Here is a 22110-nt window from a genome sequence, read left to right as displayed (position 1 = left end):
AGAAGGCCGATAATCGTGGGGAAAAAACTTGGATTTTGGGAAAACTCATTTCGGCTTCTGCAGTGCTTAATTTATAGAGGGTGTGTGAATATCAAATTTTCACTTTCGAAGTAAATTTGAATAATGGAAAGCAAGTGTGGATCGAATCGAATATATTTCTAATATATGCTAATACGAATTTAATATGCTATTGTTCTTTTTTTTTTTTTCCACCAACCACGGGTACGAAGACAAATACCGAGTTAATTGCACAGCAAATAATGTACAGAAAAATTATCCTTTCTGGTCAACAAAATTCTCTAGTACGAAACTTTGCTTGGCAGTACCATAATTGCAACAACTGCAGTTACTTAATGTTGTGATGAAAAAAGGATAGCTGATTGGGGGGGTGACATGTTCGGGGAGCAGTGACAACCTCCTGCATGTCCCAATTTCATCAGGCACGGAAAATAGCCGCTCACTGGACACACTAGTGTCTGGTATTGGCAGGTATGTCTTCGCAAGCTGAGCCAACGGTCGGCACAATGCTTCACCACCACTTACACAGATTTTCTTTTGGGTCCAAAATTTCATCCTGCACATGTCTTTCAACCTGTGCTTATGGCAGTGATAATTGCTGCTGGTTGATGTGCTTATCAGTCTCCAAAAGTGCTGACGTGGAAGGAGCCTCTTCAGAAGCTTGCATTGTTGAGGGCATATCTGGGTTCCTTGGTGTTGAAATTTTATTTGGTTTTTCTAAACCCAGGTTTTTAATCCTCTTTGCCATTGAAGCATCCTGGTGGTACTCAAATACTTTATAATGAGGGCCTAACAATATTGTCAAGCTTGCTACTTGGTCAGATTTATAGTTTGGAAGTCGTACTTTTAGGCATTTAGCCAGATTAAAAGCAGACGCAGAGGTTTCCACCTGGCGGCTGGTGTTGTCCAGATGCATGAACTAGCAAGAGCCCTGTGACAATGCCCCCTTCTTACTTTTAAGATGCTTCATTGCACAGCAAATATGCTTCACTGCAATACTACAGTGTACTAGAAGGCTTTGTAGTGGGCTCAGAGGAGGGTGCGAGCTGATGCGCTGCATGTTGCCTGCCGAGAGGGGGCGCAGCAAGATGTTCCTCCTGAAGCTTCGCTCCGGGACAGGGCGGCTGCCAAGTGGGCGCCGTTACTTTTACCAGTTCACTTCGAAGTAAACTGCCGGTTTCTGCACTGCCGACCGGGCAATTATTTGCAGAGTAAAAAAGTGCGATTCTCCGGACCACTGCAGACGGCTCGGGGAAAATTTCATGTCGTTCCTGCGATAATGTTGAATCTGCCCAGTTTGTTGTTACAAACATTATGCTTCCGCAGGAAGTTCAATTTGCCTATGTTGGTGCCACAGCCTAATCTTACGTAAAGGGTTGACTCGTTACTTTCATCATGCCCTTTGCTCTAACCGCATCGGGTTTGATTGTTAAACTGCCATGGTACACTACGCTTGTGGGGATGCGCGATTCTCCCGTGTCTCCTGTAATCCGGCTTCTCCGTGTGGCTAAACGCCGGCGGCGGTTTGGTGGTTGCGGCGCATTGCGAGAGATAGCGCGAGTGTCGTGATGCTAACGCCACCGAACGGCCGGGTGACTTGGGAGCGAAAGGTTGAAGGCGCTTCCTCTTCGGGTGGGGAACGGTGAGTGATGCGGACGTCCCGCGCGTGCGCCGATCCACGCTTCGCAAGACCGTCTCGCATGGCTCGGAGCAGGGCACCGGTATGGACGAACACAGATCGTTCGAACACGCCACCTGTTCGCGTGACTGTACATGTGAACGACTAGGCGATGGTGCCATAGCATGGGGTGAACATATTCGCTGGCTATCCGGTCGCGGTGAGTCGGACTTCCTTGATTTGTCGCGTGCCCATGTGAATGTTCTATTGGTAGTAATTCGGTTAGCATGCATTAGTGCATGGGTTCTCAAAGTGGGTTCCGCGGAACCTACGAGTTCCGCAGGCCCCTGCTCGGGGTTCCGCGAGCCACTGATAAATTTTCCCTGGTCCCGCTCTCGACAAGTGTCTAAAACGGCGAACATGAGGTGCGCTTGATCGAAAGAACCTCCATTACCCATGCCCGAGTGTCAAAAAGCACATCACAGTGCGTAACAGCAACGCGCGAACTGCGCAATAAATACGCAAGCAGCTTTTAGCCACCCAACCTCTGAGAACGGGCAGCGCGCCTAAGCTTTCACACTTGAATCTCGGAGGCCGTAGCTTACCACCATGCGCGTTTCTCCTATTTGTAGATAGGGTCGGTGCCGATAGTGTGCGCACTGACGTATACGTTGGAGGAAAAAAAAAAGAAAAATGCGCGGAGCGCCGCAAATGCGCGCTGCAGAAGAGCAAGAGCGGCGTAGCGTCCAACCGAAACGAATCGGCGTAGTCCGCATCGCCGTGGTCCTCAGCGGCGATCGTAAGCGGCACGTGACTGACAGCAACGCCGAAGCGCTTCGTGCCTAACCTTTAAAGCCTTTATTCTTGCGTTTATCGCCGCGCGTAACACCGCGTTGGCGGCTAGCCGCGTACCTCCGTAAGTGCGTAGTCGCTATCTCTAATCGCGTCGATAACCACCGCAGTTTCGTCCGCCGCGGTTGCGGCAAATAGTAGTTTCGTTTTCACTCGATGCGCGCGTCGGCTGCGTGCCTTCACAACTGCGCAGTCGCCTCCCATGGCAGCGTCGATAGCGACCGGCCGCAGTTTCGTCCGCACTTCTTGCAGCGAACGGTAGTTTCGTTTTGACTTTGTGCGTGCGTCAGCCGCCTGCCTTCTGAACCGTAATGTCGCTGTCCATGATCGTCGATAGCGGCCGCGGTTGTTTCGCTTTGATTCAGTGCAAAGCTGTCGAAGATAAAAAGCACCAGCTACATCGTGATGGACGGACAATTTGTTGGCGAGCAGCTGAGTGGCGAAAAAATAATCGAGATGTGCGCCCGTTGGTGTGCGATGCGCGTCTCAGATGAAAACGCGCGCCGCGAAGGATGTCGCGAGGCCTTCGCCGCTGCTAGCGTTAATCAGTCATGAGATGAAGAGAATTTCAGCTTCCGCACTGGTCTTGTGCTAAATAGAAACAAGATTTGACGATTCATTGAGTAAATAGAAGCGCGATGACGTAGTGAAGTATTTGTTTATTGTTTTTTTGATACCCTCGATAACTCTACATTCGGTTAATTCGGGGGGGGGGGGGGGGTTCCTTGGCACTTTATGGAGCTTAGCAGGGTTCCGTGGGATGACTGTACTTGAGAACCCCTGCATTAGTGTATGAAAGGTGCAATAAGTTCCCTTGCACAACTGTGTTGTCGTTGCTTTGTCCCAAGAGCACGTGTGAGAGCCCACATCTGACCGCCCAACGTGGACCTCTTGGGGCATCGAACAATAATTTTGTACAGTAATAAATACAACATATTGATCAGGCGCATCTTGCAAAAATGTAGCAAAACAGCATGCAGAAGCTAATCAGCATCCCAAATGACCACTCCCCCCCCCCCCCCCTCCATGTTGCATATTAAGCTTAGGTCTCATCTTTCGGAGTTTTATTGTCTGTTTGTTGCCTCGCTTCTCTGCATTAACTCATTTCACGAAGAAGTGCGGCTGAATAGTTGTATAGAAACTGACCACCTTCGTTGTTAGTTCAGCCGCGTGTTCGCTGCAACCATGCAGGCTCAGGAGATTCGTGGAGATGGTGCCTTCCGATAGTAGGGGCCTTCCGTAAGGAATGCGTATTTCCTTCCAATCGATTACATGCACATAGTCTCTGATTATATGGGGTGTCCCAACTACAATGCACCAAGCTTTAAAGATATAGGCATGCCATGTAGCTGGACAGAACCAAGGTAATGTGGCTTGCCGTCGCTTGGAGATACTCAGATTATTTCTTGCATTCCGCCTAATTACATAATTAGTCGTAATAAACTTCCCAAATATTATAATTAGATGAAAAGTGTTAATCGGAAAATTGTAGAGCAGCGTGAGCTTTCTGTTGATCAATACGTGCTACATAAAAGTGTTTTTCTGAGCACGAAAGAAGCCCGCGAATACACCCAAATTGCCGCGCGACTGGCCGCTCGAGGCATTTCACGTGTATTCGCAGGCTTCTTTCACACTTGGAAAAATACTTGAGCATTGGAAAAATACACTGAGCATACTTCACGCTAGGAAAAATACATTGAGCAACAGAAAGCTGTATCGGGAGTTTTTCATGTTGCTCGACAGCTTTCCGACACATTGCCTAGTTAATTAAGACTTACGTAATTAGGCGGAATGCAAGAAATAATCTGAGTATCTCCAAGCGACGGCAAACAGCATTACCGTCATTCTGTCCAGCTACGTGGTTTTTGCATATCTTTAAATCTTGGTGCATGATAGTAGGGACACCCTTTATATCGCTGCTCGAAATGTAGCTCGCAGACCGCGCATGCTTCATCCAATTTTTTATCTCCACGGTGAAAGTTACGTTCCCACTGCTTTCTTCATTCGTCTCGCAGAACATTGAATAAGGATGCCTTTGGTGTGTCTTTCATGCGGCTGTACCCCATACGGCACCCGGGCGCGAAACAGCTGTTGCGGTGACGGTTAGGCATTTTCGCCTACCTGGGACACACGTCTGTTACGTGGGCGACATGCAGAGACAGGCACTACATGGAAGAAGCTGGCAGCAAGCAACGAAGTCGCAGCCAACTGATCGCCACTGCAGCATAGAGCAAAGAACCACCCGTACGCGAGACAGCGAAACGAGCGGGGGGCGGACTGGCGAGTTCAGGAGGAAGCTGCTGCAGCGCCTCTAGCTGGGCGCATTGGCAGGCAACAGCGGCCGCTTCAGTGAGAGCATAGGAAGGATGGTTCAGTGAGCCCACTAGAAAAGCTTCTAAAACACTGTAGCAATACATTCTGCTTCACCGTCTAACATGGCTGTACTGCGGTGAAGCAGACGTAAAGATTCGATAACAATTTTTGAGGGTTTGAATATTTCGATCAGTAAAAGTGTCATTCGAATTGAATACTAACCGATTCAAATCAAATACGTATTCGAAGTTTCGAATATTTGTACATTGACTTTGTACATTGTACATTGACTGTTTTTCATGTTCTTGAATGCTATGTCTTCTCGCAACATTGGTCTAAAAGCTCATCTGAAAGGGCAAGGTAACTTTGGAAACGTTAAGGAATTGGGGGAATGCTATCAAGTATTCCCGCTGTGTTGAAATTGCACATCTTGAAATATTAAGACATTTCTTGATGCCAAGTCTACTCCCATTAGTGCCATGTGTTTTTGACCCCCTTGTTTCACACAGAGTAAACCTTAACGCTTTACACCTAGAAGATGCACAATATATATACACTATACACTAGGCCACAAAAGTTTCAAGAGACACAAGATTTGTGAAAAAGCCAAACAACCCTTGGGACAGTGCCTTGAATTAAAAGTTTCAATGTGCTGAATGCCTTTGAAACCTACATGGGTATCCTAGAAGCACCGTGCCTTATAATGTAGAAATTCACATTTTCCATGGAACGTTCTGTATACTCCTGTCGAAATGTACAGCCTCCCACAGCTATATCGTGCGAGAACACTATATAATATGATCGTTTGTCGATCTAAAGGGAACATCGCATTAGACGACTCTTGCACAGGAGAGTGCTTAGTGCACTTGAGAGTACTTCTGCCGGTCCCGCTGATTATCGCTGCTTAAGGGGAGACGTGGGTTCTAAAAATAGTTTTGTTAATTTTGGTATGAATTAGATATTAACAATATTGGTCATTTTTTTCTGATGATTGCAAATATTTAATTAGATTTCGTATATCTGCATTAGAACAAAAGATAAAAAGTTTTTAATACAGAAATTCAGTCGATTTCTTGCGAGACTGTTCAAAAACGTCACATTGGGAAAACCAAAACCAAAGTATATCGACAGAATGGCAGAGAGTTACTCTAGCTGGGTATCTTAATTTTATTGTTCTCAAAGCACTTAAAACGTGAACCCCCCCCCCCCAGAAAACAAAAAAAATAGATGTCCATCTGATTGCAATATGTGTGCTCATTTTGATTTATAATTAGTGGCAATTAGAATTTGGCAGACAACTTTACAAATAAATAAGTAGCATCACCGGCTATGTCCATTCAATACAAATATATTGATACCAAACTTCTTGCTGGCACTTTAAAAGAACATAAGAAAATGCTCCGTAAGGCAGTACGTGATGGCCAAAAAAAATGAAACTGAGAAAAACGAATATGGAACTACAGTGGCTAGAATGGGGAAGTGTGACGAGCGGCACGCAGCGCCTACGGGGGGCGCATTGAAGCCGCCAGTAGGGAACCGCGAGGGGGCGCGCTGTCATTGACACGTCGCCCGATGCGAGTCGCGCCGGCTCTACTGCTTCAGTGACGCCGCCCGCCCTGATTTGTGGAAACGTATGTTCGTTTCTTTTTGTGCTGCAGCAAGTCTATATGTGTACTAATGGTGCGAAAACATTGTTTCGTGTATGGATGCTACTGTCGTACTGCTGCCCAATTTTTGCCTACCGTGAACGGTCTTAGTTTCCACGATTTGGTCAAAGCTCCCAGCAGTAGCAACTATGAAGGGGGCAATCTGACACTTCTCAGCATTGAGGAAGCAGACCATGAACTGGATGCACTGCTGGATAGTGGGAAGGTTGAAGAAGCTTCTCCCATGATAAGCAAGTCCACAATGCTTTATTTACGCAGTATATAGCGCAGAAGCTCATGGACGGTGAAAGCAACAGACGGAACACAGCGCTAACAACTGAGTGTTTATTGGACGAGAGCAGATATATATATCGCCACACAAAAGGAACGTACAAGGACGACACACAAACAAATCATCCTAGCATGTTCAACTGACACAGGCGCCTAATGTGACACTCAGTTCTTAGCGCTGTGTCCCGTCTGTTTCTTTCGCCGTCCGTGTGCTTCTGCGCTACTGTGTAAATAATGTCATACCAACTAGCCCACCAGTCTGTTGTTTTGAATCTGCAATGCTACCCGACCATGATTACCCTGAAAAGATGAGCTACTCGTGGCTAGTCTTCTGCATGACAGGGTAAATACCCTGTAGTCTGTGTGCAAGAAATGTTTTGACGAGCTCCTTGTTGCCACCGGCATAGCCATCGAACAGGTGGAGATGTTCAAGTTCTGCGTCAATGGGGGCCTCATTCCTTGAAACCAATGTTTTCGATGTGGTTCAGTTACAACGAGCTGCACAGTAACATCTTGGAAGAGCTTGTCTACTGTCTGCACAAAAACGTCATATTGGACTGTGCACCGCATGGCCCCAGCCTTACCAAGTTACAAAATTATTTTTGGTCATCCGTTTTCTCTTCTACACGAAGGCACTCAACAAAGAGAGAGTCTTCCCGTGAAAAGAAGCACCTGAAGCTCAGTCGCGTCACTTAGCAGAGAATAACATAAGGCTGCCAACGTTCTGTTTGAACTGTTTGTGAACAATTTAAAACATTTTTTTTTCTCGTGAGAAAAAAAGCACCAGCTCAGGTGCGTCGCGCAGCAAAAAAATAATTGATGACTGAGAATGGTTTGTTTTAAACGGATTGTGAGCCACTCTTCAAAAATTATTGTTTGCGTAAACAGTGTGTCAAAAAATAAAATGTTTGCTTCCGAGTTACCATTGGGAATTTTCTTGCTTTGTGTTCGATAAGGTGTCAGCCAGAGTAAATCGTCTAAAGCAAGCTACATTCTACCATCGACGCGCGCTCAATCGGATTGTTACCTTGGCGCCTTTCAATTACGAAAGGGCTAGCATAGCCACTCTATTGCCATTTTCCGCCATGTACGAGCGAGAATATATATTACGAAGCTTTATTTTTTTGTTATTGCGTATTCGGCTGCGCGTGCGGACGATCGCATTCCATGCAGCGCCCTTGCACTGCGGCTGCTAGCCGCCGTCGCGGCCGACGTGTAAGCGTGTGTCAGCGCCACCTGGCGGTTTCCTCCCAAAGGGGCACGCACGAGCCGGCGCGTTCAACAAACTTCCCCATTCTAGCCACTGTATCTGAACTTTCACTTCACTGTAACTTTTATTGGCCTAGCAATATGGCAATATGAATTGCATTACCATGTAGTCCGGTCCTTCAGCAACAAGTTGTGATATATATGTGGCCACTGTGCAAGAAAGCAATGCTAGAAAGCTAGCACCACCTACTTCACATATCTCTTTTAGATCCTAGGTTGAACATGCCAAACGGCGCGGGGGGTCTGCGCGATTTGACCAATCAGCGGCCCAGACGCATCCTTCAGATGCGACAGTGTCGGTTTCCCCTCATCGATGCCATTTTGAAATGGTGCAAAAATGCGCACAAGGAAAACGGCTTCAAAACAAGCTCAAGATGGCAGCCACCAGCCACCGTGTTCGCAAATGGTGACGGTGTGAAGTTCGAACGCTTTTGGCCAATTTTTGCTATTTTCGAGTCCACCCAGCCCGTATAAGTGCGATTTTTCCTATTTACCGATTAAATTTACCTTCTAGATTTCGCAGAGGGATTCTTGAATGTATAAACGTAGCGAAAATACTTTTCCGAAAATGCACTTTTTTGTGATTTTTTTTGCCATTTCAAGACCCGCGTCTGCCTTTGAAGGTGCTAAAATGACGCGTGATGGACGTTCGTGCAATATACAGGTAAATCTGCTTATAACGAACCTCCATATAACAAATTCCTGGATATAACGAAGTTTCTCCATTCCCCGCCGTTAATCCATAGGAGCACATGTATTTAAGACTTCTACGTAACGAAGTGGCACTGGGAGACCCCCTCGAAATAACGAATTTTCCCCAAATTTCTCCAGATTTCGCCCCAAATTTTGTCATTTTTGCGCGAGCAGCAACTGGAAGCACCTTCTCCACCGCGACAGAATGCGAAGCGGTGGCGTCGTACTTGGCACCCTCTAATTCACTGCGACTGCGAGGCGAGAGCGAGCGCATGTGTGCGTGTGTGCGAGCGTGTGCGAGGCGGGCCTGCATCCCTCGACCCGGCGGTCTTGTCGCCGTGGGCGTGACCTTTCCCCCTCACTTCACTCAAACCTGATCCCGCCGCTTGCTGCAGCTGGCCTAGCCCGCCAAGCCGGCACTCTCCTTTTCCTGTTGATGTTGCTGAAGGAAAAAAAAAATTTGTTTTTTCAACGCGTTGGCAGCGCCACTCTTTGGTTACTGCGCAAGTCTCTGCGCTTCACTAACCTGACACTAGGTGACACTATACGACGCTACGACGTCACCGTGTCGCTCGCTCTTCGTTTCCAGTGCCTCGCGCTTGTGCGAAATGTCACATGTCCACGCATTCAGTACCTGGTGTGACATTCCAAGGATGAGTGCTTCGACGAAGAAACGCAAGATATTGACCTTGTCTGCAGTTCGCTTTGAAGATAAGCCCGCACGGGCGCACACTTTTTCCACATCGCAGATCGCTTTCAAGATACGGCGGCCGCTGCCGGCAGAAACGCCTCCCTTTCTCGCCTCCCTCGCCGTGCCTGGCGCAAAAGCATGCTTTCGCCCCCCCCCCCCCCCCCTTCTCCCTCGCACGCGAGAGATTTCTACCCCTGTCACACGGCAGATCTAATGTCATTTCCAACGAATGACATTCGCTCGTAATGTCATTTGTTTGCTGTCACACGGGAAAATGTAATGGCATTCGTTGAAAATGACATTTGCAAACGAATGAGTTCGCCGAACTCATTCCCATTCATTTTGGAACCAAATGTGTAGTCTCAACACCAGGAGCCTACCAATCAGCTTCGCAAACAGTGCATGTTTTTTATTGTTTAAGAAAAATAACTCTTGTTTTGTCAATTTTTATTGCATAATGTTCTACTTTCATGGCTTTTGAGTACACCACAGTGCATAATTGCCGAAAGCTACTCTCAATCCAGTGACTAGCCGTCTTTGGCTTTGGCTGTGGCACTGTGGCAGTCGTGTTTGTTCGCGCCAGCCGTAGCCAGCAGCGCGCACTTCGCAGGAGCCGCTTGGTTAAACACGTGCGTGTTTTGCAATGACACCATACCAAGAAGACTGATGTGGACATTAGGAGCCGTGCGCAGTGGTCCGAAGGGGAAACCCACACACTCGGCTATGTGAATGAGTTTCGCACAGCCGCTCTTAGTACTCCCTAGAAATCGCTTCTTGCGTTTCCAACTCGAGGTTCAGCTTCCTTTCGTCGTTGCGATGTCTGGCCCGCATGCAAATCAGAGCAGCGATTCCACGCAACTGCCGTCCTCGTGCTTCTTCAGCAGACATAGCGGTAGTTCTAGCCACCGTAGCGGTAGCGCCCGTAGTGCTTTCCTCCATGTTGTTTGCCTGAACTTTGGCTTGGCTTGACTCGACTCAGTTGCCAGTGTCGACGAGTTAGTGATCCAAAAACACGGTGTGAAAGGGAGGATCACTCATTGCAACGGATTTTAGCATACTACAAGATAATCATCGCACTAAATTAGGTACGACGCTATTATTGCGTCTCTTTTTTTACTATCGTCATTGTCATCACTTTCAAATGACATTAGTTCTCGCCGTGTGACAGCGCGTGGTGAAAATGACATTAAACCCCAACAAATGTCATTCGTTGGAAATGACATTAGATCTGTCGTGTGACAGGGGTATTAGTCGGCTGACCCCCGCAAGCTTTCACCTGCACACACAGCATACGGCGCGCAGCGACGAAGTTGCCGTGTTTGGACTTTACACGGAACCTCAAAGCGACGTCCACGGTGATGGCACAAATGCCCTTCACAATAAAATGTGCTTCTGCGCGGTTACTACTCCGACGGCGACAGTGAATTTGCAACCCCTACCGGCAGCTTCTCCGCGTTACCGGCAACTTATCTCAAAGGCCATGCTTTTGTGCGCGGCAATCGGCAACAGCTGTACGAGCAGGAAATACGTTATGGTGGCTATGTTGTAAGTTCACTATCGCTGGCGACTGTCGTTCGGGTGTCGCAACTCGAGAATCGAGCGTCTGTGCACATAAAATTTTGCCGATTTTGTGCCTGTGCGTGTAGAACAAGAAAAATAGTACGCACTAACCGTTTGGTGGGCAATGAGCGACTACGGCTTAAGTGGTCAGCCAATACATGGGGTTCAATGGGGGCTGGGTAGGGGAATCTTCGCGACTACGTTTAAACCACAATTACGTATTAAGCGGGAATGTATTAAGGAGCTTTGGCTGGTACTATCCTTACTTCATATAGCTGTCTGCTAATTTGCTGTCGCAATAGATGATTTGCCTTTCGGGCGAAACTGGGACATTTTTGTTCATCGCAACTTTAGTGTATTGGGAGTAAATCTTGAGCGATAGTACATACGGTAAGCGTTTCTTTTTCCAATTTTCGGACCGAACCTGCATATAACGAAATCCTCTTTATAACAAAGTTTTCCGGGAATTTGTCAATTTCATTAGATCCAGGTTTAACTGTAGCTAAAGATCCGGGAGGCTGTACATGCACATACACATAAGACAAACATAAGAAACCCACCACACGAATACGGTGACCTTTAGCGAAGCTATTTTGTCTACTACTTCGGCGCTTGGTGTGGTTGACTGAGTGGTTGCATGATGACTGAGTGGTTGCATGATTATGCGTGAGAGGAAAAACTATACAGACTTAAAGTGCATTTATGAACCTATAAGAAGCAGTTAATTAAATGCTATACGACAGAATGCAATGCATACAATTGTGTTCATTTTATTTCTATGCATCTTGTAACCTCATGCAATGTTTATGTTCCTGCTGTGCCTAAGGCTTGTGAAGCTGAACTTCTTTTTAGAAGTGTTTGACATTACAATATAAGGAAAGGATGTCCCACCCTTCTCTTTCTCTTCAGGTTTGATGTGTACAATGCGTACCCAACTGACTACAAAGCCAGGGCTGTGCATGCCATTGTGGGTGGAATTGTGATGACACGGTACAATTACCGCACATACCGAGTGGATGACATTGCCTGGGACCTCAAGCCTACCTCCACTTTTACATTCCACTCCGGAGAGGTCATAAGCTACATTGACTACTACAAGTAAGTGGCCTGTGCCATTAATTGACTTTAAAGTCGAGTAAATGGGTTGTATTGAATACAGTAGAACGTCGTTGATACATGGTTCTAAACGAGGTTTTACGTTCGCATTCACGAACGTTCTACGGCACTAATGTTCGTGATCGAGAACGCATAAAATGACCCAATACAGTTACACTTCTACCAGTCAGTACGTTCTCAGAAAACACAATCTCTCTGCACTAATGTTCGGTATATTGCTAAACTGAAGTGCGATTGTTTGATACGTTTTCAGGCCGCTAGATCCCATGTGGACAAGACAAAGCGCGACGCTCGCGTGATCGAGCAGCAGGCACCTGCAATGGCTACTTCCCCGCAGTACCCGCCTGCTCGTGTTATGTTAAACTTCCCCTACGCACTGTTTCCTCTTCCGGGACCATGAAATCTCCTCACAGGTTGTTGCACGTCACCAGTCACAGCTATCGCTGCCAACCCTATTGTGATAAGCATCTTCATCTATCTGTTTCCGCAGTGCGTGGGGTATAGGAAGCATATTGCATGGCTTTGATGGGCGATAACCCAGCTGCGCCGACGTTTCCTGCTGCAGGCAGCAAGGGGCGAGTGTCATGTTTCGCTTTGGTGGAATTGTGGCATCGTGTTGCAGTGTTGCATGCCAGCTCGATTTCGTTTCGGTTTCCCATCTTTGTCTTTGGATTAACACTTTCGTGACCGCAGGAAAATAGGTAGTTTTTGGGTAGTCTGGTATTTATTTTTTTCCTGCCTCAGGAAATGATTCATGTTGAAGCGTATGGTATCAAATTGTAGAAGAAGAAATTATCTTTCCAACGGTGTTAATTTCAAACAACATATTTATTAAACATAGTAGGAAAAAAATTATAAAACAAAAAAATTACAACAAGAACGAGATACATCGATAAAAACATCAATGCTGCTTTGCACACAAAAAATATTTTAAAAAATCGAAATATACATTGTCAACCAAATGGCAAGATGAAATGAACCTGCAAGTATTAGCCCTGTATCTGCAACATTTCTTCCGGCACACAGGAAAACAATACACCTAGTGTCTATCATGCCACCGTGCAAAGCAGTTTCTGGATGAAGTGAAACACAAGTTAACTGCACATGTTTCGCAGAAAACATTTGTTTTCTGCTCTACTTTTCTTTCTTCATAGCACCGTTTACAGTTTCTATATTTTCCCATTTTTTGTGGTTGATGCTGCTGAACTTGAAGTGTACTCCGAGAGGGAACAACAGGTGCGACTGGGGTGTCCGCAAGATGTGGCTCATCAAATCCCAGCAGCTGATCGATTAGTTCTAGCCTGAAGGCAAACTGGTCGAATTGCAAATTTCTAGATAATTCTGGGACTTCTGGATGCTGCCGACGATGCTCTTCAAACATTATAAAGCTATTTACTACAGCTATGTCGATACAGTGGAAAAACAGTGTCTTCCACCAACGCACGGACTTCATAAGAACATTGTAGGATCCGATGAGCTGGTCGGATTTGTCTACTCCAAGCATGCCCACATTGTATTTCTTGATCAGCACCGGCTTCTTCACAGACACTTCTGTCCATGTGTTCCCTACTTTCTTTCTTCGCTTTGCAAGGACGAATTTGTTCGCTGTGTGCGCAGTAGACATCATATTCACAACCCGCCTGTCTTTCCATTGCAGATACAAAACATCCTGCTCCCGCAGCCATCGAACGTCCCCTCTTTTCGCCTTCTTTTCCCACTGTGTGTCTTTCAGTTCACTTGGAAAGCCACGCCGATCTTTCCGTGTTGTCCCACACGCAAGTGTCTTGCGCTCCAGTAAATGAACAAACAAAGATGTGGAAGTGTAGAAATTGTCCAAAAAAATTATGTAACCCTGATCAAGATAATTTTCGCACAGCCGCGTGACCACATCGAATGCTAAACCTCGCACGCTAGGTTCTTCGCGCTTTCCCGTATAGACGCTGAACTGAACAGTGTACCCCGTTTCTGAATCTGCCAAAACCCATAATTTGTAACCCCATTTGATCACTTTATCCCTCATGTACTGGCGAATTCCGGAGCGACCTTTAGATTTCACCATTCTCTCATCGACGGAGACGTTCCGTCGCGGTTGAAAAAATTGCGCGGAAGAGTCGTTGACGTGCTGAAGCAGAGAGGATATGCGGTGAAGCTTGCCATGCGATGCGACGGTCGTCTTCTCTGGATCAGACACACTAAGGAAAGCAAGCAACGCCTTGAACCGTCTCCTTGGCATCACTGTAGGCGGAAGAAGCCCCGAGAATAATCTGCGTGTGCTCCAATAACAATGCAAGCGTGGGACTTGCACGATTCCCATGTATATGAGAAGTCCAATGAACTTGAGCATCTCCTCTTGAGTGACTTCCTTCCACGATCCATCTCTCTCGCTGTATGTGGGCTTCTCGAAAATATGCATCCACGCATACTTATTTGTGTTGTTGCATATCTCCCTGATTATTTCGGCGGTGAAAAACAACAGGAAGAAATCGACGGCTCTTGCGAACCGCCGCGCAGCACTCCGGAGCGCGACTCCGAGGTCCACTCCCGGCTGTCTTCTCGGACGAAACTCTATTCTCTGCGCGGCCGCCGGCAAATGGTCCCGTCCGAACGACGTTGACACCCTGCAGATAAGAACTGTGACCTTTAGAACACGCCGGAAATCCTTCCGTCGATGCGCGGCAGTGATAACACGGTCCGAGAAGAAAGCGAAACTCACCGGCGGATACCTGTCGATGTTCCGGGGCGGTTCGCCGCACTTTCGTCGTCCGTATTGAAGTCCGACGAATCGAAGTCGTCTTCAGAGTCTGTGATGCTGCTATCATCAGAAAATTCCAGCTCAGATGCGTCAGAATCCGTCGAAACTCGCCGTTTCCGTGGAGCGGACGCGCGCGACGTAGATGCCATCATGGAAACAACGAGCGCTCGTCACCCCGACTATGCAGGCGCTTTAAAAATCCCCGCACGGTGGAAAAAGGAAACACAAAACCGAAACCGATAAAATAGTCTCTCTTTTAACCCGCTCGATGGCGCTAGCTGTCCGGAGCGCTCGGAGAGGCGCGAAAATTCAACTTGTACCATCGACAACATACTGTCGACGGGAATAGGCGCGGTCACGAAAGTGTTAAGCTGTTGACATTACCGAGCACGTCGCTGCTAACAATGAAATAGGTGGTGCTTCAATGGAGGACTTTCTGAGTGCAGATAGTGCTGCCTCAATCTGCGAAGAGATCTCCGATGGGGCGATCATCACGAAAGACAGCGGCGTTGTGCGACGAAGGCGAAGACGGCTGCGGCAGTGACGATGAGATTCACAATGGCCCATCTTTGACACCAACCTCGATGTTCACCGAAAGTGCACTGTTGTCTATAGAGTTGCTCATTAATTTAATGCATGCTAAATTATAGCCTCCAGTGTTCGCGCAGCAGCTGGACGCGATGCACACCGTGGTTGTGAACCTGAAACTTCTGCAAAAGCAAGTGCAGATTTCTGACTATTTCAGCGTGCTTAACGCTTCACTTGCTGTTTAAAGGTATAATTAAACATATTATTTTTCACAGCCTACTTTCTATAATGTCAATCTTTTATCACAAGTGGCAAATTTGGTTTTGGAGCTACAAAGGTATGTTCAGCAGCTGTTTTTTCCAGCAGCTGTTTTTTTTTTATGGCAGTCTAGATATAACGATCGGTTATGGCGATCTGATTTTTTCTTACTCTTCATATCATTATAAGTAAGCTGCACTGCACTGCACAAAAAAAAAGAAAAAAAAAGGATGCCCTCAACTTAAATTTTGCTTGGTGTTCTGTCCCCATTTCTCTCACCCTCTGGCGTAACTCCTTGCTGCCAATAGTGTCTGAAGCGACTACGTAGCAGAAGGTTGCCTACATGTTCTATAATCACGGACTCCAGTTACTCCGGTTTGCTGATGACGCTGTTACTATGGCAAAAAAATACCTATGGGCATTCTAGTGCATTTCATGTTTGCCACTACTGGTCGTGCAACCTGGGACTGCGTAATGTCTGTTTTTTTTTTTGAAGTTCATTTATAATTCAGTGCAGTACTGTGAATAACAAAAGGGTGTGGCAAAGACGATGCACCAAGCTGAGAAACTTCGGTAACGGGAGTAATGCTAACCACCCCAACAAGGCAACGAGGCTGCTCACGAGCGTATGCAAGAGTGAAGAGAAGCTTTTGTCCTCAGAGGCCACCTTTCATGATAGCTATCATAAAAAGCGCTGGCAGCGGGAAGCGAATGCTTCGCCTGCCTCTCGCACGAGTTTATGCAGCCTCCAGTAGTAAATGTGTGGGAAGACAGCTTGCATGATGCCAGGCTGTCTCGGCACACCCACTGTTTGCACACGCGGCAGCTTACCTCTAAAGCAGGGTGTGTGGCTGCGTATGCGCTCAGCTGTGCTTACAGCCATGCGCAGTCACGGCCGCGCCATAGAACGAGACGCACGCCAACTTAAACCCATGAAGCTATCAGCTGCGGGGGCGGAGTGGATGCGAAAGCGTGGCTGGCTTTGCTTAATTCGTACCGCCAATGTGAAAAAATCGTCGACGTGGCATGAAACCGTATCATTCGTCGCCGACTCCAAAATTCAACAAAATGAATTGTTTTTTCATTAAAATTAGCTTTTTTTTCGATTGCCCGATAATTTAGAATATTTTGTGGCACCTTTCCATGTAAATAAGTTCGATCGGGGACTCTACTTATTCCATAAAAAGTCAAATTTCAGTACAACGAAAGTTCGATATAACGAAGTAAATTGCTGATTTTACCGACTTCCGTTATATTGAGGTTTAACTGTAATTGTTAATTTTGTTGTAGGAGGTTTATTACTGCAAAAGGAAATGAAGGTCAGTTTCATAGTTTTATCGATGTAAGTTTAATGAGGCTCGAGCAGACTCTGTAAAAGTCCACGACGTCTAGCGAACTGGTGTAGAAACTACGATGGCGTTGCCACCTGTCTTTTGTTTGGCTGACAAAGCCTCTTTTCATAGTGAGGGACTTTTTAGTATTGTAGCAACATAATTTACTAATGCAGCTCAAGGTATTTTTCTGTTTAGTATTCCTTTAAACAGGCTCTTTCACATATGAAGGGGTCACTTCAGCCATGGATACCCACTCATTGTTTTGAATGGTATTAGCAAGTGGAGCTGTTCTTGCTATAGGATGACTTTTGTGTTTGGCATTTATAGAAGATTGTAACCCTTTCAGCGTTGTAGTAGCTTTGAAATGTCAATTGAACAATAGGATTTTTCGTGCTTCAAAGGCACCTTCAGAACCTGACCTGTACACATTGCTCTGCAGGCGTATCTACAACATCGAGATTCAGGACTTTGATCAGCCACTGCTTTTGCACCGGGACAAGCCGAGGAAGGATACACCGGTAAGTGCTTTTTTTCTTATGCACATCAGCAAAACTTTTTCTGGATTGTGTGGATTGTGCCATTTGGTGGTACACAATTTTGCTGCCATAATGCCGGGCATCCGATTTTTTTACTCATGAGTCATCTAAGGCTTCTGCCATAATAAAACTTTTGAGGAGAGAGTGGTGGCGTAAGCGGACTGAGAGCTCCAGGTGAGGTGAGCTAAGGTGCGGTTTTCGGAGGCTGTGTGCAAGGTTGACTGTAGTTGCCAGTGGAAGGACCAGGTGGTGCAAGTACGGTAATAATTTAATCAATGCTCGTAATTATTTGCACAGTGGAATCTCGATGATACGATCACGGCTAATACGAGTTTCTGCATGATGCGAATTTTTCTGAGGTCCCGGCCGAGCCCTATTACTTTGCAATGTGCTAGAGAACGGTTGTTATGAATCGATTTTCGACCCGTGTCGGTTGATACGAATAAACGCCACCCCACCGACGGCCGCGAAAGAGAACAGCGCGCAGTCACGCGCGTTTTCCCTTTCTCTTTTGGTGCGGAGGCGCGGACACGGCGCCGGACAGCGCGGAAGCCGTGACTGGGCGCGAAGAGTTTGAAGCGGTGGGCTTTTGTGGCTTTTGTGCTTTTCTTTTTGTCCCCTCGCTCGCTGTGGCGGCCGCCGCAGCAAGCGAAGGTTCGTGCAGTCTATCGCTTCAACGAAAACTGAGCGTGCGTAAGCACAGCGCATATAAAGGTCAGAGTCGTGTGGAGATCGCTTTCAAGATACGGTGCGCGCGACAACACCGACAGCCGGCATAGGCGCAAAGTACAAGAATGCATTTGTTGGCAGAGTAGGAGCCCCCCCCCTGCTCTTTCCCTCCCGCGCTACCTTCCCGCTTTGCTCCTTTCCCGCGGGGAGATTGCGTCGCCAGTTACCCAGCTCAGTTGCAAGATACGCATTTGGCGCCGCAGCACAGCGTCGCCCCCTCCCCCTCCCCCCTCCCTCCCATACCCCCACAGCCTTTCGCGCAACGGAAGTCGCGTTTGCTCTCCGCTGTGCGTTCGCTGTCCGTGAAGGCGCGCGTCCCCCGCGCGCTTTCACTCGCACATACGGCGCGCGGTGACGACTTTATCGCCCTTGGACTCGTGCTCCACGTCTCGTGCTACTCCTCGACATCGCCCTCGTTGATCTCCTCACCCATCGGTGGGCGCACCTCGTGCTCGCTACCGCCCTTGTCGGCTAGATTTTCCCGCGGAAGCCGCAATTCCGTCTCACGCGGCTGCACTGGAAGCGGTATGCGTATACATGTAGTTCTATGGGAGGGTAAACAGGAGTCGGAAAAGGCCGCGTTGTAGCCAGTTCTGCACTATAAACGGTTACGTTATAAGTGGTCAATACTGTACAGTAAAACCTCGGTGATACGAATCTCGCGGGGTCGCGTGAAATATTCGTATCACCCGAAATTCGTATCATCAAAACATACACAATATCAAGAAAAATGAATTTATTTTTACCAGAAAAGATTTCTAATAGTGGAATTCCATTGATACCTTCCTCGCTGCTGCGTTTTCCCAGACGCTACGTCGCGTTTTCGCGGTCCTGACCTAAATCCCATTGACTTCCATGTATAGTCGAATCTCGATAATGCGAACTCGAAGGCGCCCAAAAATTTGTTCGAATTAAAAGAAGGACTTCTTTTTGAAATATTCGTGCACCATAACACGACGTGCGAACGGTGCGATTCGTGAAATATCGCGGCGCGCAAGCACATATCGAGCGAGGGCCACGAAACTGCCGGCGTTCGCTTCGCGATAACGGCAGAAAACGAAACTTCAGGGAGCGGGCGGCGCAGGCACGGCGAGAGAGAGAGAGAGACTGTGGTTTTGAAGAGGAAGAAGCGACACTGCGACGGGCGCGCGCGGGGACCGTCGCAAGTGAGGGAGGAGGGCGGCAGGGAAGCGGAGTTGGCCTCGGCAACTCTGTCACTTCGGTGGCTCCCCTCGCCATTCCTCTCAACACCCTCGTAGCCCCCTCACCTTCGACTACCTCCGTGCGCGTCCGCCGCGCCCGCCGGCTCGGCACCGCTTAGCGCGCTCCCTGAAGTTTCGTTTTCTCCCGTTGAAGCGAGGGTTGGCTAGACTGGGCCTCTGCCGTTGCTTCCCTCTGCGTTGCAGCCGCAGCGTTGGCTGAGACGTCGGCACGTACACACGTGTTCCAGCGCCACGCAGAAATGGCGACCTTGGCGTGACACCGCGGTTATTTTTTTTTCTCTGCGCGGCGTTGAGGGGTCTTGCCTAAGCTTTTGTTCTATGGCGGTGTCGGAGCAATGCCGGTCGGAGGCGCCGCCACGTGATTTGGTGCGCTGCTGAGAGCATTGTCGGTACGCGGTATGTTCGAATTAACCATCGCAAATGCTTTCGCGTTCGAATAACCAGGCGTTCCCTGTGATACTTCGCCAATCTATAATGTACCAGCATGTTATGTTGCGTTTGAATGTGGCGGTCCGGTAAATGTAGTGGTGCAGCCAGCTTGTACATTGCAACAAGCGACCGATGCGTTTCAACAAGCGACCGGCACTTTGAAGATACGACGCACCCGCCCGGACCTTATCGTCAAAATGATCTGCGATGTTGACAAAGTGCGCCTAGTGCCAGTAGCTTCGTATGCGCTGTGCCTTCGACGTTTAGTTCGCGTTGAAGCGAGAGACAGCGCAAAGGTCAATTCGCTCGCTGCTGCTGCTGCTGCTGCGTTTCCGTTGCTTCACCTTTCGGGCGAAACTGCGCTTTTGTTTTTTCTTTTTTTTCGTGGTCCCTTGAAAAATGTATGAACGAGACGTTTTCTTCTTGTCGAAATCGTCAACGGTCACCTTCTGAAAGGCGCATAAGTGCGCGCACGTGATCTTGGGAATGTTTTCGTACGCCACTGAACGCCTGAGCACGTCGATTGCAGGGAGCGTTTTGACCGTCGGGGCTGCGCCTCGGTCGTCGTTGCAGCAGCAGTCCTCGTCTACTTTTTCGCTAAGCATCGGCTAGGCTGTGATGTGGTCCGGTCCGCTCGATGTGGGGACCAATGAGAGATTGCGCAGCCGCGTGACGTAGTCGGTTGCTTGGCGACTATGGATCCAGCCCAGATCCCGCTGTGCTGGCTTGTCTGTGCCGGTGGCCCCGCTAGCTCAGCCGCCGCCGCTGTTGCTCACGCGTTCGTATGATCCGTAGCGGCGCGGCAACACGTTCGGAACAGCTGATTTTTTTCGTATTGTGAGCAATGTATTTCGGCCGGGGAATGTTACGAATTCGTATCACACCGAAATTCGTACCAGCCGGGTTCGTATCACCGGGGTTTTACTGTATATGCTTTTTACGTATGTGTGCCTGAGTGAGTTCACCTCTCGGCTCTTTAATTTAGCTAGTTTTAATTGTGTTTCGATGATACGAATTTTGGCTAATACGAATTTTTTTCGTGACCCCGTGAGATTTGTATCATAGAGATTCCACTGTACATAGGCTGTCGTAATGCTCACAGATAAAAGCAATCCACGGTGGGGAAAATTAAAAAAAAAGTTGCACTTCATATTAGTCAAACAAAATTACCGTATTTTCGGATGTATAAGACGTGTTTTTTTCTTTCTGAATTTTTCGTCGGTGTAGTGTGACTTATGAAGTTTTTTTCTGAAAAAACTGCCGTCAAAATTGGATTTGATGTTATGGCTGCGCGAAGCGCGCTTGTTGACTTAATTGGTACAGGTTCTGTGCGCGCTATCGAGGTACTGGGTTCTTCTCGTGATCGAGTTGCCGAGCGCTGTGCAAGGAGGACAGAGCAGCAACACAAGCTGTGGCAGGCCGACCACAAGTCGACCAACCCCGAAATCGTCGCATCTGCTGTTCGCTGTCAAGATACGGCATGCGCCGCTGCGCAAACCATGCAGTTGCTACCAGAGTGCAAGCCGCCCCCTCCCTCCCGCGCTGCCTTGCCGCTTTCCTCCCTCGTGCACGATTCAGCTCACCGTCCCACACTTTCACTCACACATACAGCATACAGCACGTGGGGACGATGTTATCGCGCTTGGACTTTATACGGAACATCGCGGCGACTACGACGGCAGAAATGTGCCTGGAGTGTCCGTATCATTGCTATTGCAATTATATAGGTAATATATGGCACCCAAACGCTTGCTTGTGACCCGTGTTCACGGAGTGGAACGTCACTAATTTTTTTTAAATCGCTTACCGAACGAACAGGTGCGTCTTATACACCGGTGCAACTTGTATACATTTTTTTTAACTGCCATTTTGAGAGGGGTGCGTCTTCTACAGACAGACAGGAAAATACAGTATCAAAATAACTCTGACTCATGAGCATCTACCATTGTTTGAGACATCGTTAAAACAGACTATACTGTGGATTGAAAAATCTACAACTTGAAAGAAGCTTCTCTGTCTTCACTGCTGCGGAATGGACCAAAGCACAAATTTTGAGTCTTTTTATTGAAGTGCTAGGAGCACTGGAGGCTAGTTTTAATGATACCTCCAGTCGAAGTTCTATTTTTCTAGGCTCCCCAATCGGTCAAAAATTGTCAAATTGTTATTTCAGACGGTGCACAATTTTAGAATTCCAAAGGAAATGTTTAACAATGTGTAGAAAACATGTCGATCAAATTGATAAGTTTCTATAGGC

General features: G+C 47.6%; 1 protein-coding gene across 2 annotated transcripts in view; it reads left to right on the top strand.

Annotated features, from left to right (window-relative positions):
* Nucleotides 1-22110, top strand: part of LOC119437026 (piwi-like protein 1) — a 150086-nt gene that overhangs the window by 39702 nt on the left and 88274 nt on the right. For both annotated transcript variants that reach the window (XM_037704086.2, XM_049660232.1), the window contains 2 exons: nucleotides 11861-12049; nucleotides 17379-17457. In XM_037704086.2, the coding sequence (XP_037560014.1) occupies nucleotides 11861-12049; nucleotides 17379-17457 (268 nt within the window). The remainder of the gene's footprint in view (nucleotides 1-11860; nucleotides 12050-17378; nucleotides 17458-22110) is intronic.

The sequence above is a fragment of the Dermacentor silvarum genome, chromosome 1 (genome assembly GCF_013339745.2).
Source record: "Dermacentor silvarum isolate Dsil-2018 chromosome 1, BIME_Dsil_1.4, whole genome shotgun sequence".
Taxonomy (NCBI): Eukaryota; Metazoa; Arthropoda; class Arachnida; order Ixodida; family Ixodidae; genus Dermacentor; species Dermacentor silvarum.
This window is presented reverse-complemented; position numbering and strand designations above follow the sequence as displayed.